Source organism: Aedes aegypti, chromosome 2 (genome assembly GCF_002204515.2).
Source record: "Aedes aegypti strain LVP_AGWG chromosome 2, AaegL5.0 Primary Assembly, whole genome shotgun sequence".
NCBI classification, from domain to species: domain Eukaryota; kingdom Metazoa; phylum Arthropoda; class Insecta; order Diptera; family Culicidae; genus Aedes; species Aedes aegypti.
In genome coordinates, this window is record NC_035108.1 from 200,086,845 (window position 1) to 200,101,270 (window position 14,426).

Genomic DNA, 14,426 nt, shown 5'->3' on the forward strand with positions numbered 1-14,426 from the left:
CCCCAAAAATGACTGATTTTTGCACTTAAATGGTTATAACTGCTTTTCCTTGGTCTTTAGAAACCTAGTGTCTTCTAGAGAATGATTCATTTTTACTGTTTACACAATTTTGTAGAACATTGTTGCTACCGGAAACTTCGCATTTTCAAAATATCGGAGAAAAACTAGTTTTAGGGGGTCGTTCATAAAATACTCCCGTATTTTGGAAATGCGGCTGAATACACACTAGGTGTCTTTGGCAAAGTTGTATGTATTTGAATTATCTACAACTTTGCCGAAGACATCATATTTAAAGATCGTCATTTCAAAAAAAAATATTTTCGCAGCGCCGCCCGTGGCAAAGTTTATTTACCATCAATATATGCGCTATATTTTTAGAAAATTTTCGTCCGAAGACACCATTCCGAAAAAATCACGTTTAAAGGTGCTACAAAATTAAGTTCACGATTTCGGCCGATCGAAATACTGTGGGAAGTCTTGTAGAATGTGATATTAATTGTTGAAATAATTACAAACTGGTGCCTTGATGACATTTTGCTTTTATATTTTCATGTGTTACGATGTACTGTCAAAACTGTTCCAAGCAATTATGAGAGAATAAAAAGGATTTGTATTCGTCTAAAAATATGCCTTTGAGGCACACAATCGACATAACTTTCGAAAAAATGGTCCTTATTTCCAAGATAATTGTTGGTTGCACTCACTCGTCGCATTGAATCAGCCCGGAAGCAAAATGTCAAAAGGTTCCGTCTTGGAAACACCGTTTGAATCAAAGTCCTGACTCGGGATTACGATTGTCATGTTGAATGCTACGATTTTTTATGTCGACAATTTTATGCTATCATTGAAGGCAGACCACCAAAAAGGGGAACTCATCCGCGTGTGGAACAACAGTAAGAAACCAGGAAGCGTGTTAAGCTCATTTTTTTCAATTTGGAAGGAACTCGACGAACCGATTCACAAAACATGGACATTCTTTTCCCATCAATCAACGGCAGGCAATGAGAACTGTTTTGAAAAGTTCTGATGTATGTTTGATTTAAGATTCAATGTTCATGTTTTCTGTACACAATACAACGATATATAATTTGATCATCTTAAAATAATCATATCATACAGCAATGATACACACAATTATTTAATAAATAAAAATAATATCAAATTATTTATAACAATAATGTTCGCTTTGTATAAGACAATATAAACAATGATATATGCTCACAACTTAATCTTTCAAGAATTCAGTGTAAAATGTTGCTTCATTCTCTTTTAGTATTGTTTTCATTTTGTTTAGCAAATTTCATTTCTACGATTCTAGTTAAATATGTTGTTTTGTATAGATTACTTTATCATATTGCATTCTACGCTAATGTTTGCTTTGTTCCATTAGTCAACTTACAATCGTTATTTTTCAGTGTATTTTTAAGGATTTTAAACCCACTGTAAACTAGGTGAAAACAGTAACTGTTACAATTGGGTCAGGAAAAACTTTTTAATTTGCTCGTTCTGTTCTCGTTAATTAATCTTACGCTTAAAAATTATTTCTGTACTGTACGGTTATCTTGTGATTTCTTGATTTTGCAACATCTAGACGCTTAAATTTCTAGAAATTTATTCAATGTGGGTGTGTGTTTTATCGAAATTTGTTTAGGTATTTCATGCTGCTTGGTGTACCTTTTCTAAATGTGTATGTGTTTATGGTTTTAGGTTATTCTTTTGTTTATCTAGTCGATTTACTTATTGTTTCATTTTAATTTAACGCCTACACCCCCATCGGTGTAGAGAAAACAACAGAAACGACTTGCCTAGGGAGATGCATAAACAGCTTAGCTATCCAAGTATCAGTGGTTGTTTGTCTTCAGCAAACTTAGTCCGGTGGTAAGTACGAGAACAGGCGATATTTTTCTCGGATATGGGGCCGAACATCTTCTCTCTGAAACAGAAAACATATTGTAACGTCAGTTTATCATTTTCTCACATGTTCAATCCACGACGTGTACGAGGCAATGGTGTATTAAATATATAGGCATCGACAAATCTTTTACGATTTGAAAACTGAACTGAAATTCAAAACAAAAAAATAATAGTACGGGGTACATTTGAGTTATTTCTATATATTGCACTGACGGTTTCCCACGATTTCTTTAGAAAGTACACCAGCAGTTCAACCGGTTATTGAATTCTATTCAATACGGAATTCCTCCAGGGATTGTACCAGGAATTCCTACAAAGAATCCATCAAGAATATCACCAGGAATTCCATCAGGAGACTTACCAATAGAAGTTATTGTAAGGAATACACCAGGAATTCTATCAGAGATTCCACCATGAACTCCATCAAAATTTCCTCCAGGAATTCAATCAGAAGTACTTCTAAAGATTCAATCATGAGCTCCACGGAGAATTACATCAGGACTTCCATCAGAGTTTCCATTAGGAAGTTCTCTAGGGATTTCTTCGGAAGTTTCTTAGGGATGCCATCGGAGGTTCCTCTAGGAATTCCCTCGGAAGTTCCTCTAGGGATTCCATCATGAGTTATTCTGAGGATTTCATCAGATGTTCTTCTAGGGATTCCATCATAAATTTTTTTCAGGTATTCTGGAATTTCTCCAGCGATTCCTTCAGACAATTCAACTGTAACTCTTCTAGAAGTTCAGAAGTTCCTCATGTTCGCGCACAGAGCGAATGTTTGTAAAAAATTAACAGTTATCACCCTATCGCCTTACACCCTATTATTGAAACACGCACAACCCACCCGAATGACAAAGATCATGTATTGGCTGGCGGCTGATGAGCGAAGAGCGGTGGCTAACCACACCAGCAGATGCGACGACCAACATCACCCGGACTGTGCATGGAAGGAGACGCGACGAACATGTTTGCTACGTTCCACCGGCCAATGGCAACGAGGCTTGCACGCATTGGTGGGTGGCGTTTCGTGGAATGCTATATAAGTGAATGAGTTTGTTTGTGAAGAGTCAGTTTTCATTAAGTCATCGAAGAAAAAACATCGGTTAAGTTAAAGTGAAAAGTTCTCGTTTCTCTTGGACCACCGAAATAATAACAGCCGTTTTGAAGGCTTTTGAGTTGTTTCAAAATTATTCATCGAGTCGAGCTATCGTCAGCTGCTGTTCCCGCTGGCACTCTCTTCAGAGGAAGAAGTTGCCCATCCGTCAAGTGTCCGTGATCGGACAACTCCAATGATTCCATCAGAAATTTCTTCAAGAATATCTTTAGGAATTGCTCCAAGCATTCCATTGAATGTTCCTTCAGAGATTCCACCTGGACATTCTCCACAGGAGTTTCTTGAGAAATCGATCAGGATCAGTGCTGTTAAATGTAAAAAATAGAAAATTTAAAATACCTATAGCTATTCTGATGACTTTTTCCACGAGGAACGATGATATTAGCAATATTCAATTGTTCAAGTCACGTGATATTCATGACATTTAGCAGCCCTGATCAGGATTATTTCTAGGGAATCATAAAGAATTCCTCTAGGGATTTTATCAGGAGTTCCATCAGGAATCTTATCAGGAATTCCTTAAGGGATTTCATCAGGAGCTCGTCAAGGAATTTTATCAGTAGTTTCTCCAATCTTTCGATCTGGAGCTCCTTCAATAATATTTTAAGGAATTCCTCTAATGATTCCATCAGAAATTCCTCCAGGGATTCTATCAAGAGTTCCTATAGGGATTCTATCAAGAGTAGCCTTAGGGCTTCCTTCAGAGTTGTTCTGGGGATTTCATCAGGAGTTCCTCCAGGGATTCCATCAATAAATCCTTCAGATATTCTACCTGGAATTCTTCCAAAGATTCTATCAGTTCCTCCAAAGATCAGGAGTTTCCCGAGAAATTCCATCAGGATTTCTTCTAGGGATAAGGAGTTCCTCTAGGGATTCTAACAGGAGTTTCATCAGGAATCTTCCTAGAAAGATTGCTTCAGGAGTTCCTCTAGAGCTTACATCCGATGTTTCTTCAGAGATTTTATCTGGAACTCCTCCAGGGATTACATCACAAGTTCTTCTAGGGATTACATCAGGAGCTCTTTTGGGGATTCCATCAGGAGTTCCTTCAAGGATTTCATTAGAAGTTGCTTTTGAGATTCCACCTAGAATTCGTCCAGGGAAAAAAGTGTCTGTGGGAATCAGAAGTTCCTTCAAAAGATTCCACCTGGTATTCCTACAGGGGTTCTCTATGGATTCCATCAGGAGTTCCTTCGGAGATTGCACCTGGAATTTCACTAGAGATTATATCAGGGATTTCTCAAGGAATTCCACCAGGATTTCATAGGGAGTTCCGCCAGGGATTTCATCAGGAGTTCCTCCAGAGATTATGTCAGGAGTTCCTCCAGAGATTATATCAGGAGTTCCTCGAGGATTTCTTTCAGGATTCAGGAATCCTCTAGAGGTTCTTCCAAAACATTCTGGATAAAATCTCCAATGATTCCGCCAAGATAATCTCCAAGGATCCCTTAAAAGTGGGGATTTGACCACAATTTCCTATAAAGATTCCACGAGTAATTGGGTTGATTAGTGATGATAAGTTTACAGTTTTTTGTAGCTTGATCGAAAGAGTGTAAGTGTAACACGATTTTATTGCGCTTTAATATCTTAAAATTGATATAGTAAATGATTAAAACAGATTTCATTCCGTCGACTCAATTTACATAATGACAGCTCGTCTCGAAGTAAAATTTGCCGAGGAGTGATTCAAACGCGAATTCCATACTAAGTTCAAACGTGTTTTTAAAATAGTTCCAGGGCACGGAAAATTATGAAACTTTGGATTCTGGCTCAGTTTTGAACGTAGAATCAGAATATGTAAAAAACAGGATACCCTGAACAAGCCAATTCCTTCAAAAACTCATCAGTATTTTCTTTAACCCTCTAATACCCAATTTTTTATTTTCGATTTAAGTATTATTTTTCGTTATCTAAAATCGTTCTAAACACGTTTTGGGCATTTATTTATTTTTATTAGCAAATTTTTAAATTTTGGTTTTTGATTTTTATAATTTTTATTTTTGAACATCCCTAGCTTTTTTCATTTTTTCTTGAAGCCTTTTCTAGTTGTTGATTTTTGGCAATAATGAAAATTTATATTGTTACAGTATTTTTAAAAATATTAAATTTTAATTTTTTTTTTCGAAGCGTATTTAATTTTTCGTGTAACTAACGGAAAAACAGGTTTGAAATGATTTTAATACCACCAGGCTCTTCTTTTGTGATAGGTTATTCGTAGAAAAATATATAAGGTACGATTTTTTATATTAAACGTTAAATGAAGCCCAGGCATTTGTAGGTTATATAAGAATGCAATTTTTCAAACAATTTCTAAAAATACAAAAAAGTTTCAAAAGTCATAAAAAACTTTTCTTATATGCGTGTTATGAGTCAAGGTATAAGCCAAAAATAAAATCATTTTGATTTCCGAGCTACGAAAAAATACACAAAATTCCAAAGTGTACCCCGTCCAAAGGCGGGGTTGGGTATTAGAGGGTTAATTATTTCACCAGTAATTTTTTGAGAGAGGATTTTTTTAAGGAATTTTAACAGGAATCAGAGTTTTTCAGGGTTATCAGAAATTTCTCCAGGGAATTAATCAAAAAATTCCACAAATTCACAAGAATTTTTTCTCTGAAAAACACATTAATATTTCCATGAGAGAATCGACCAGAAATTTCGCGAAGGATTGAACTAGAAATTCTTCCTTTCTCTACTCTAGGTATTCCGTCAGGAAGGCATCTATAAAATTCCAAAAGATTGTTCCTCCATGTTCCTCCACTGAACAAAGTATTTCTCTGAATATCTGCAGCTTGAATCCCTGGAAGGATTTTTTTGGACATTCCTGGGAGTTCCTGAAGGAATCTTTGAAGAAATTGTTGTAGCAATCTCTGGAGCACTTCTTGGAGGTGGCCTTGGAGTAAGCTCTGAAAAATTACTTGAGGATTTTTTTTTGGATTGATTTTTGATGGAATTAATGGAGGAAATCCTGAATAATTAGAATTGAATATCCTTTGAAGGAATCTGCCACCGACGAATTTCTGGTTGAATCTGGGGAAAAAGTTTTAGAGAAATTATTGATAAAATTCCTTGTAGAATCACAGGAAGAATTTCTGGTAGAATCTTTAGTATAACCAATGGATTCCTGGAAAAACTTCAAAGTAGAATAACTAGAGGAAACTGGTGAGACCCATTCCATTTTTTGGGTGTGCTAACGTAAGAACTTCCACTACGATCACATAAAAACGCGACGCAAGACGGAACACAACACTTATTGTTCTTACAAATAAAAAGGATATTAAAAATTACCTTTTTATGCGGTCGGACATCGTCCCGTAGATGGGCAACATCGAGCCCGAAACCGGTCGACATATAAAGGTAATTTTTAATATCCTTTTTATTTGTAAGAACAATAAGTGTTGTGTTCCGTCTCGCGTCGCGTTTTAAACTGGGGAGAATCTTGATATATTCATATCGATGATTGTTCAGCATAATCCCTGAAAGAGACCCCTCATAATTTTAGAGTTTTGCCGGAATACATCGTGCTTATTATAACTGGAATTCCTCATGAATATCCATTTTTACCTGTACTTAAATTTTGAAAGTTCTGTTCTTATTATTATCCAAAAATCGTACATATTCTTCCCACAGCCACAGAATGCGAAAAAAATAACTATCACATATCCACTAGACTTGCCGAGATTCAAAACATGCACAGAAATATTGTGTTGCTGCAACGCACTTTGACAGTCGGTCAAACCGTTGCATCAACATAAATCGGTTTGACTAACTTGAGGGCGGAGTCAATGTTGGTCAAACTGTCTGAGCGTCTAAGGGCTGTATAGGGGGCCCAGATAGCCGTAGCGGTAAACGCGCAACTATTCAGCAAGACCAAGCTGAGGGTCGTGGGTTCGAATCCCACCGGTCGAGGATCTTTTCGGGTTGGAAATTTTCTCGACTTCCCAGGGCATAGAGTATCTTCGATATACACATGCAAAAATGGTCTTGGCACAGTAAGCTCTCAGTTAATAAATGTGGAAGTGCTCATAAGAACACTAAGCTGAGCAGCAGGCTCTGTCCCAGTGGGGACGTAATGCCAGAAAGAAGAAGAAGGGCGCTATTCACCGCTCATCCAAAATATGAGGCATATCAATAGCAAACAACGTCAGTATCTATATTGAAGTAAGGGCCCTGATCAGCCGTACGACGCAATTTTATCGCGATGCTCTCACAAGAGCACTGCATAGTAAGACGGATTGGGGTTTTAGGAGGAAAGATGGAACTCACGCCTTCAATTGCGATTTTACGTAAAAATGATGTTCTACAAAGTTGTTTCTATTATAAAAACAATTTTTTTTGGTCGGAACGAAAATTAGGGTGGCCCTTTGTAAAAAAAGATAACTATCAAAACTTTTTTATTTTAAGGAATATTGATATAGTTTGTTCTAAAAAGTTGAAGATCGGAAAATTTTAAGCTGATTTGACATAAAAAGCTGATTTTCTAGCTCATAAATTGACCGTTTTAGAGCATTTTTCGCTATTGATGTAGGGTGGCCCTTCAAAAATAGGTTTTTGTGTTTTATTTTCACTATTTCACGTTTCTCAGCAAAACTGTCTTCCCATCACTTTTAGAGCTAATTGAAATGCAAACATAAAAGACATATGCACTGGACGATACTGACGTTCATCTTCCGGATCCTCGTGGTCTACTGCTTAGTATCCTTGGACCGCCAATTATTTTTATACACTAGGGCACTGAGAGTTGAAAATTCGTATTTTTTGCTGAACACCCGTTATATCGTGTTTTTTTTCTTCTTAGCAATGGGGGGATAATCTGCTCAACAAACACCCGGACCCTGCCGGTCCAGGAGTGTGGGGTTGGGGACCGATTACTACTTGCAAAGCAGCAGACAGGACTACATCCCCGACCTACTAAACCAGTGCTTCCCAAACTTTTTAAACTTTCGCCCCCTTGAGGCCAATATTTATCTGGAATACACACCCCCCCCCCCTCCCTGATATGTAATTCAAATATTTGTTTTCGCCAAAAACATCTTCGACACGCATATCCATAGAACCGTAATACAATAACTATTATTTACATTTTAAAATATTTTCTTGAATATCGATAACCCACCATTTTTAGGAACGATTTAAATACTAACCTGTAATTTAAAGAGCTATCGATTTTCGTTACAAAATGTAATGTATGCATAAGCGCCAACTTGTGAGGCAGTTGGGGGCGAAGCTCTTTAAAATTGAACCAAATGCAATGTTTTTCAAGCAAACGCACTTCTGTTCACATTAACCTTCCAGTCGTCGCGCAGTTTGCCACCGTCAGAACCACCACGCTGCAGTTGTGAACGAAAAGCGATGTTTTTTCAACACTGTTGTACAAAATACAACAGCGCGACGACTGAAGTGTTAATATGTCACGTTTGGGTGAACTGCATTGATTTTGTTTGAAATTATGCGTTTTTGGAACGTCCGTGATATGATTCTTTCATTGTGATTTCATACTTATTCATCTGCTACATATGTCTAAAAATTCTGCAATGATTTTCAGAAAATGTGAATAATAAATGCTTGACGTTTTTAGGTACGCTATTAATTTAATCCAAAACTCTTAAAATATATATGAAAATTCAGAATGGGTTCAACTGTTTTTTAATACAGTATATCAAAAACGTTTTTTTTTAGATTTTTTTTTTCGGATTTTCTGAAGGTTTAAATCTGACGCATCTCTAATAATGTTTCAAATCTATTTTTGAATAGACTGTTGTTCGTCTTCAAAATCGTTGGAATCTGATTTTTGCCTGCTAAATTTTTCAAAATTTGATTTATACAATAAGAAATGATAATAATGAGTGCAACCGAAACTTAGAAATGGGTACTTCCTTATCTCAAAAACAAAAACCTCATATCAAATATTGGGCGTTGCAAAAATTTCTAAATATTCTCAGATGCATGTCCAAATCCACTGACTAACACGCAGAGAAAACAGACCTTTTTGTTTCAAAAATAAATATTATTGAAATATTTTTAAAAACTACAATTGTTTTTGTTGAATACAAATATTAAATTTTATTGTTCCAAAAAATTTAATTGTTGTTTTTACACCAAACTGATTGGAACACAAGTACCTTAGATTCAATAAAATATTTTATTGGCTATTGACATAATCTGTTTTGCTTTCAAAAAAAGTTTTTTTGTTTCAAAAAATCCTAATATTGATACACATACATATGCATTATATGAGAGTGTATGAGTATGTTTTTTTTTGCTAGTATGTACGCACGGCCAGACGCCATTTCCATGATTTGAAACAAAGCTAAAATGGATTCAACAGAAGAAGTACTGGCTATGAATGTTGAGGAAGTTATTGACGCGCTGGTGGATTTATTGCTGAGTTTTGGACTCTCTGAAGAATTTATCAATCGTACCCTGGGTAAGTAATTGTCTTGTTTCCATGTAATTATCTGATAATGAACTTAGGCGCATTTTTTTGATCTTTAGAAAATCAATATACCCTTGAAACCATGCAAATCCTGGAACGGAAGGAAATTCAAGAATTGATGCATGGATTGTCCAGGTATAAATTAACAGAGGAAGTGTTAAAAAATAAATAAATTGTATTTTTCTATGTATCATAGGTATCTCCACCATTATCCACAGATTGCCTTTCGACCGCATCACCGGTGGTAAGAGAAAGTAATTCCGAAGCCATCACTCGTGAACGGTGCATGGTTATTTACGTGCTGACCGCGTCAACAAAATGCCGAGTTATTTGCAGAAATGGCAAATGCAATTTTTTAACCAGGAGCTTATAAGAAGGCAATAACTCATCTAATGATTATTTGTAAATGAGATGTAAATAAAATCTAAATTGAGAGAAAATAGTCTGTTTATTTGTGATCATTTCAAATGAAATATCGGGCTACCAGAAAAAAATATAAATAAAAAAGTTGGATCAAAAAAGTACATATTTGAAAACAAAAATTATTATTTTTGTTTTTAAAAATCCTTTTTTTGGTTCAAAAAATATAAATTTTAAAAACAACACAGTTATTTTTTGGTTCAACATAAGGTTTAGCATTATCAAATATATTTATTATGAATTCAAAGAAACTAATTTTTGTTTGTGCTCACGACTGATTTTAGAAACAAAAAAATATTTTTTTAAAACAACACAATTTTGTTGTTGAAATCAAAAAAATATATTATTAGCCGAGAAATGATAATTTTTTTTGTTGATTTCAATACAGAATATTATTGATTTTAAAAATCATTTCTCTGCGTGAATCAGTCCGACCTTGTGAAAATCTCAAATTTTGATCTTTGCATTCAACATGATTTAAAAAAAAACCTGCATGCATAACACTAACATTTTGTGTTTGACAATCATCAAGTAATGTCTTTCGTAGCTTTAAAATTACCATAATTAAGTATATAATGATCTAAGGTAAAATAGTCCTGGAATTATTTAAGTTTGGAATTGACTATCCTTCAGATGTGTGTCCTCTTATGAGTAATTATTTTCAAGTGCTACTGTGTTAGATTCTTCGCCCCCTTTCTGGATTTTTCGCCCCCTTGAGCCTGAAAATCGCCCCCCGGAGGGCGAATTCGCCCACTTTGGGAATCACTGCACTAAACCCTTCCCATTGCCGCCAAACCGTTCGTCTCTCCGGGACCACCAAGAAGGCATTGCTTCGAAGAGGGGCTATTGCACATCGCAACCTCAAGGTTAGCTGCGTAGCCATGCAGCAACGAACATCGATGACACGCTTAGGGGGGGTCCACCAAGGTAGACGTTATATCGTGTGACAGGTATGAAGATACGTTATGCCCTTGTAAGTCGAAAAAATTCCAACACGAAAAGAATCTCGATCGGTGAGATTCGAACTCCCGACCCTCAGCTTCGTTTTGCTTAATAGCTGCACGTTTATCGCTGCGGCTATCTAGCCCCTCCTCAGAACAAAAACTTAAATAACAAAATAAAAGTTCGAGATCCCACTGTGCCTTATATAGAGGAACACGACATATGAAAGCCAAAAATGTATATTTTTGTAAAGTGAAAGCCAAACCGGACACGCCAAATATCTGATTACTAACCATTTCAGCAAGTCGTTCCAAGAAGGGTAAAATTTTCATCAACTCCGAATCGCTCTGATCCATAAACCAGCTCTCTATAGGGATACCGTTTTCAAGTTGATATCTGAAAACAAAAATCATTAATAACTTAAAATACGCAGTAATTTCTTTCTAATTGTAACGTACCCAAATGCTTGCGGAGAATTGTCAATGATGATCGTCTTGGACAGATCTCGCCCTAGAATGGTCAAATCTTTGATATAGTTGCCATTGACTAGTACACAGTGCTCTCGAAATAGACGATATCTGAAACAATAGGAATTGATCAGTGAATAAAACAAACAATCTCCAAAGCAATCAAATTACTTGATGAGTCGCCGCTCAGGATCTAACAAATTAAGCAACTTATCCGCATAGACCCGCTTGGAGGCAGTAAACAGGATAACTTCAAATATCTGCGAAACCTTCTCAAGAAACTCGCGGAAGAATGGTCGCGTCCGAACGAAAACCGTGTATTTGCACTCCTGGAATAGCACCGGGAACTTGAAGCTGGCGTCGGACAGCTCCTGCAAGCTGCAATGCACCAGCGTCTCGTCGAGATCAAGCACTAGACTAAACTCCGGACTGGAGCGAGTCTTCAATGGCAGCGCAGGGCACTTGGAACGCATTTCACACGTCAACGGGGGCAGATGCTTGATGAACACGTACGGATCGAACGTTTCCCAGGTGACATGCTCATGCTGACTGTCGTTGGATTCCTGGAAGTATTTGTGATGGAAATATATTTATAGAATTCGATGTCAATTATCCCTCTACCAGTGCACAATGCTCCGAATCGACAATTCGTAAGGAAATAGGTATTTTTTCTCTGTACTTTTCAGGTTTAGACGCATGATGTCACCAAAAGTTTTTTTTTCTGTCTTTATTAACGAGATTTTTAGCCCTGGGCTAGTTCATCTCGGGACCAACGCACTGTGTTTTATTTTCTCGTTTTCATGCGCTTTTTGAATAGCGCCCTAACCGTTGATTTTAGCGATATAGTTTGTTCGGAGAAGTTTCTTGGTATATTAATGCGCAACTTTTGACGAAAAAAGTTTTGTGATCAATCCACCTAGCAGTGAGATAAAATAAATTATTTTTTTTCAAAACATTTAGATAGACATATGGTGTCTTCGGCAAAGTTGTAGAATAGGGTCCTAAAGGCCTGTCCCAATTTTAGTGCCAAACGCTTAAGTTTAGGTCAAAAACACATGTTTACTCAATTTTTTAATGTTTTTCTTTTGTTTAAGCCCAAAAAATATTTTTTTAGATTTTGTCACACTCCTTGGCATAAACTCAAATTTTGGGTGTATTTTGCTTTCCGTGTTCCTTCCGAAATGTCAGATAGGAACAACCCCAGTGTTAAAACTAAAAGCCCTGTGGTGTTTTTGTCGATTAAGCGAACGTCAAACATGATCAAAAGTGTCAAGGTTCATTTATGGACCCAATTTTTAAATTAAAGTTTAAATATGATGTAGCCGTTATTTGAGCGGGAAAAATTGCTGAAGTAGTTGCGATAACATGCTCTTTCGTGTCATTAAATAAAAACAAGATTTCAATAAACATTTTAGGACCCAATTGGAAATTTGAAACAACTTTGTCGAAGACACGATTTTTCTATCTCTTATACTTTTTGAGATACATGCCGTTGTATGTGAATGACCCCTAAAAATCATAGTTTTTAGCATAACTTTTTCCAAGATTTTTAACATTTTTTTGTGTTTTCTACAAAGTTGTTTGTCATAGAAAAACCCGTGTTTTTGCTAAACATATCATCACCCTATCTTTTGAAGTAACAAAGTTATTCATGAATTACTCTTTTTTCAAGGGGTAGTTCAGGCCTCTATAACTGACTTCGGCGCAAAATGGCGCAGACAACTCTTACAAATCATGAAAGTACCATATCTCCCGTTTCGGCAGTTGATAAAGTTGACTGAGTTCGACTGAGAATTATTTTACTTTAAGAGATAGAGAGGTGCAATGTTCAGCAAAAATACGCGTTTTAAGATGTTTAACAACTTTGTAGAAGACATAAAAAATATTAAAAATCTTGTAAAAGAGTTACGAATTTTTTAACTTAAAGTACACAAATTTGTATGAAAAAATCGTTTAAAATTATTTTCGTTTATAACTTTTTACTTAAATTTTTGACATTTTTCATGTCTTCCACAAAGTTGTTAAACATCTTAAAACGCGTGTTTTTGCTGAACATTGCACCTCTCTATCTCTTAAAGTAAAATAATTCTCAGTCGAATTCGTTTTAATAAGGCTTATTTGTTTGATAGTAAAAACCCATGCAAAGACGCTTATAGACAAAAGTTTTTATCAACTGCCGAAACGGGAGATATGGTACTTTCATGATTTGTAAGAGTTGTCTGCGCCATTTTGCGCCGAAGCCAGTTATAGAGGCCTGAACTACCCCTTGAAAAAAGAGTAATTCATGAATAACTTTGTTACTTCAAAAGATAGGGTGATGATATGTTTAGCAAAAACATGGGTTTTTCTATGACAAACAACTTTGTAGAAAACACAAAAAAATGTTAAAAATCTTGGAAAAAAGTTATGATAAAAAATATGATTTTTACTTCCCTTTCGAAAGGAAGTCGTCAAAGGTTGTTCATAATAGAGTATAGCATCTTCTTAGAGAAAAATTGGATGGAGTGATCCGTATTTAGGTTCAAACTTTGTGTGAGGAAATGTGTGATTAGGTTTTTCAGCAAACATTTGAAAAATGTTATCATGAACTACTTTGCCGGGACAAATTTTTTTTTATCTAGGTAATTTATAATTTGGGCATATTGAATCGATTCTGAAAGTTCAAACATAGGGTGGAACCCAAAAAATACGTTTTTTTTATTTAACTTCTTTATTTTCTACTTTACATGAATGTGGTCTTCAGAATAGTTGTAGAGAAAGTTATGATACATTTTTTTTGCAGAACGTTGCATATTTATCATTCGTTAAAAAGTTTTAAGAAAATTTAAGTCAAAACTTTTGAAACCCTTTATTACCCTTTATGCTAATAACTGATGGAGTTAAGGCTCAAGAATCCATCATTCAATTATCAGCAATCATCGAAAATTGAAAACCAGTTTTTCCGTACAAATTTTAAGAAATCCTCATGAAAATCTATCATTGCAATCCAGATAGCAAGTGTAATGCAATGATAGATTTTCTTGAACATTGTTTAAATTTTGAGCAAAAAAACTGGTTTTGAACATATGGAAAACGATGATGGTTATTTTCCTCTTAACTCGATAAAATTTCTCTTTGAGTGACATTCGAAAAGTAG

The 14,426-nt window shown here is 35.7% G+C and overlaps 1 protein-coding gene and 1 long non-coding RNA gene across 2 annotated transcripts in view; one reads left to right on the forward strand and one right to left on the reverse strand.

Moving 5' to 3' along the window:
* Positions 1-522: 522 nt before the first annotated feature.
* Positions 523-14,426, reverse strand: part of LOC5572872 (CTD small phosphatase-like protein 2) — a 40,546-nt gene continuing 26,642 nt past the window's right edge. The window contains exons 3-6 of the mRNA XM_021843699.1: positions 11,462-11,853; positions 11,282-11,401; positions 11,117-11,219; positions 523-1,933 (exon numbers count right to left, since the gene is read on the reverse strand). Coding sequence (XP_021699391.1) covers positions 1,868-1,933; positions 11,117-11,219; positions 11,282-11,401; positions 11,462-11,853 — 681 coding nt within the window. The 3' untranslated portion in view covers positions 523-1,867. The remainder of the gene's footprint in view (positions 1,934-11,116; positions 11,220-11,281; positions 11,402-11,461; positions 11,854-14,426) is intronic.
* LOC110676308 lies at positions 8,030-9,901 on the forward strand. Its single transcript, XR_002500255.1, has 3 exons — positions 8,030-9,452; positions 9,521-9,596; positions 9,658-9,901. It is a non-coding gene; the product is annotated as an uncharacterized LOC110676308 (long non-coding RNA).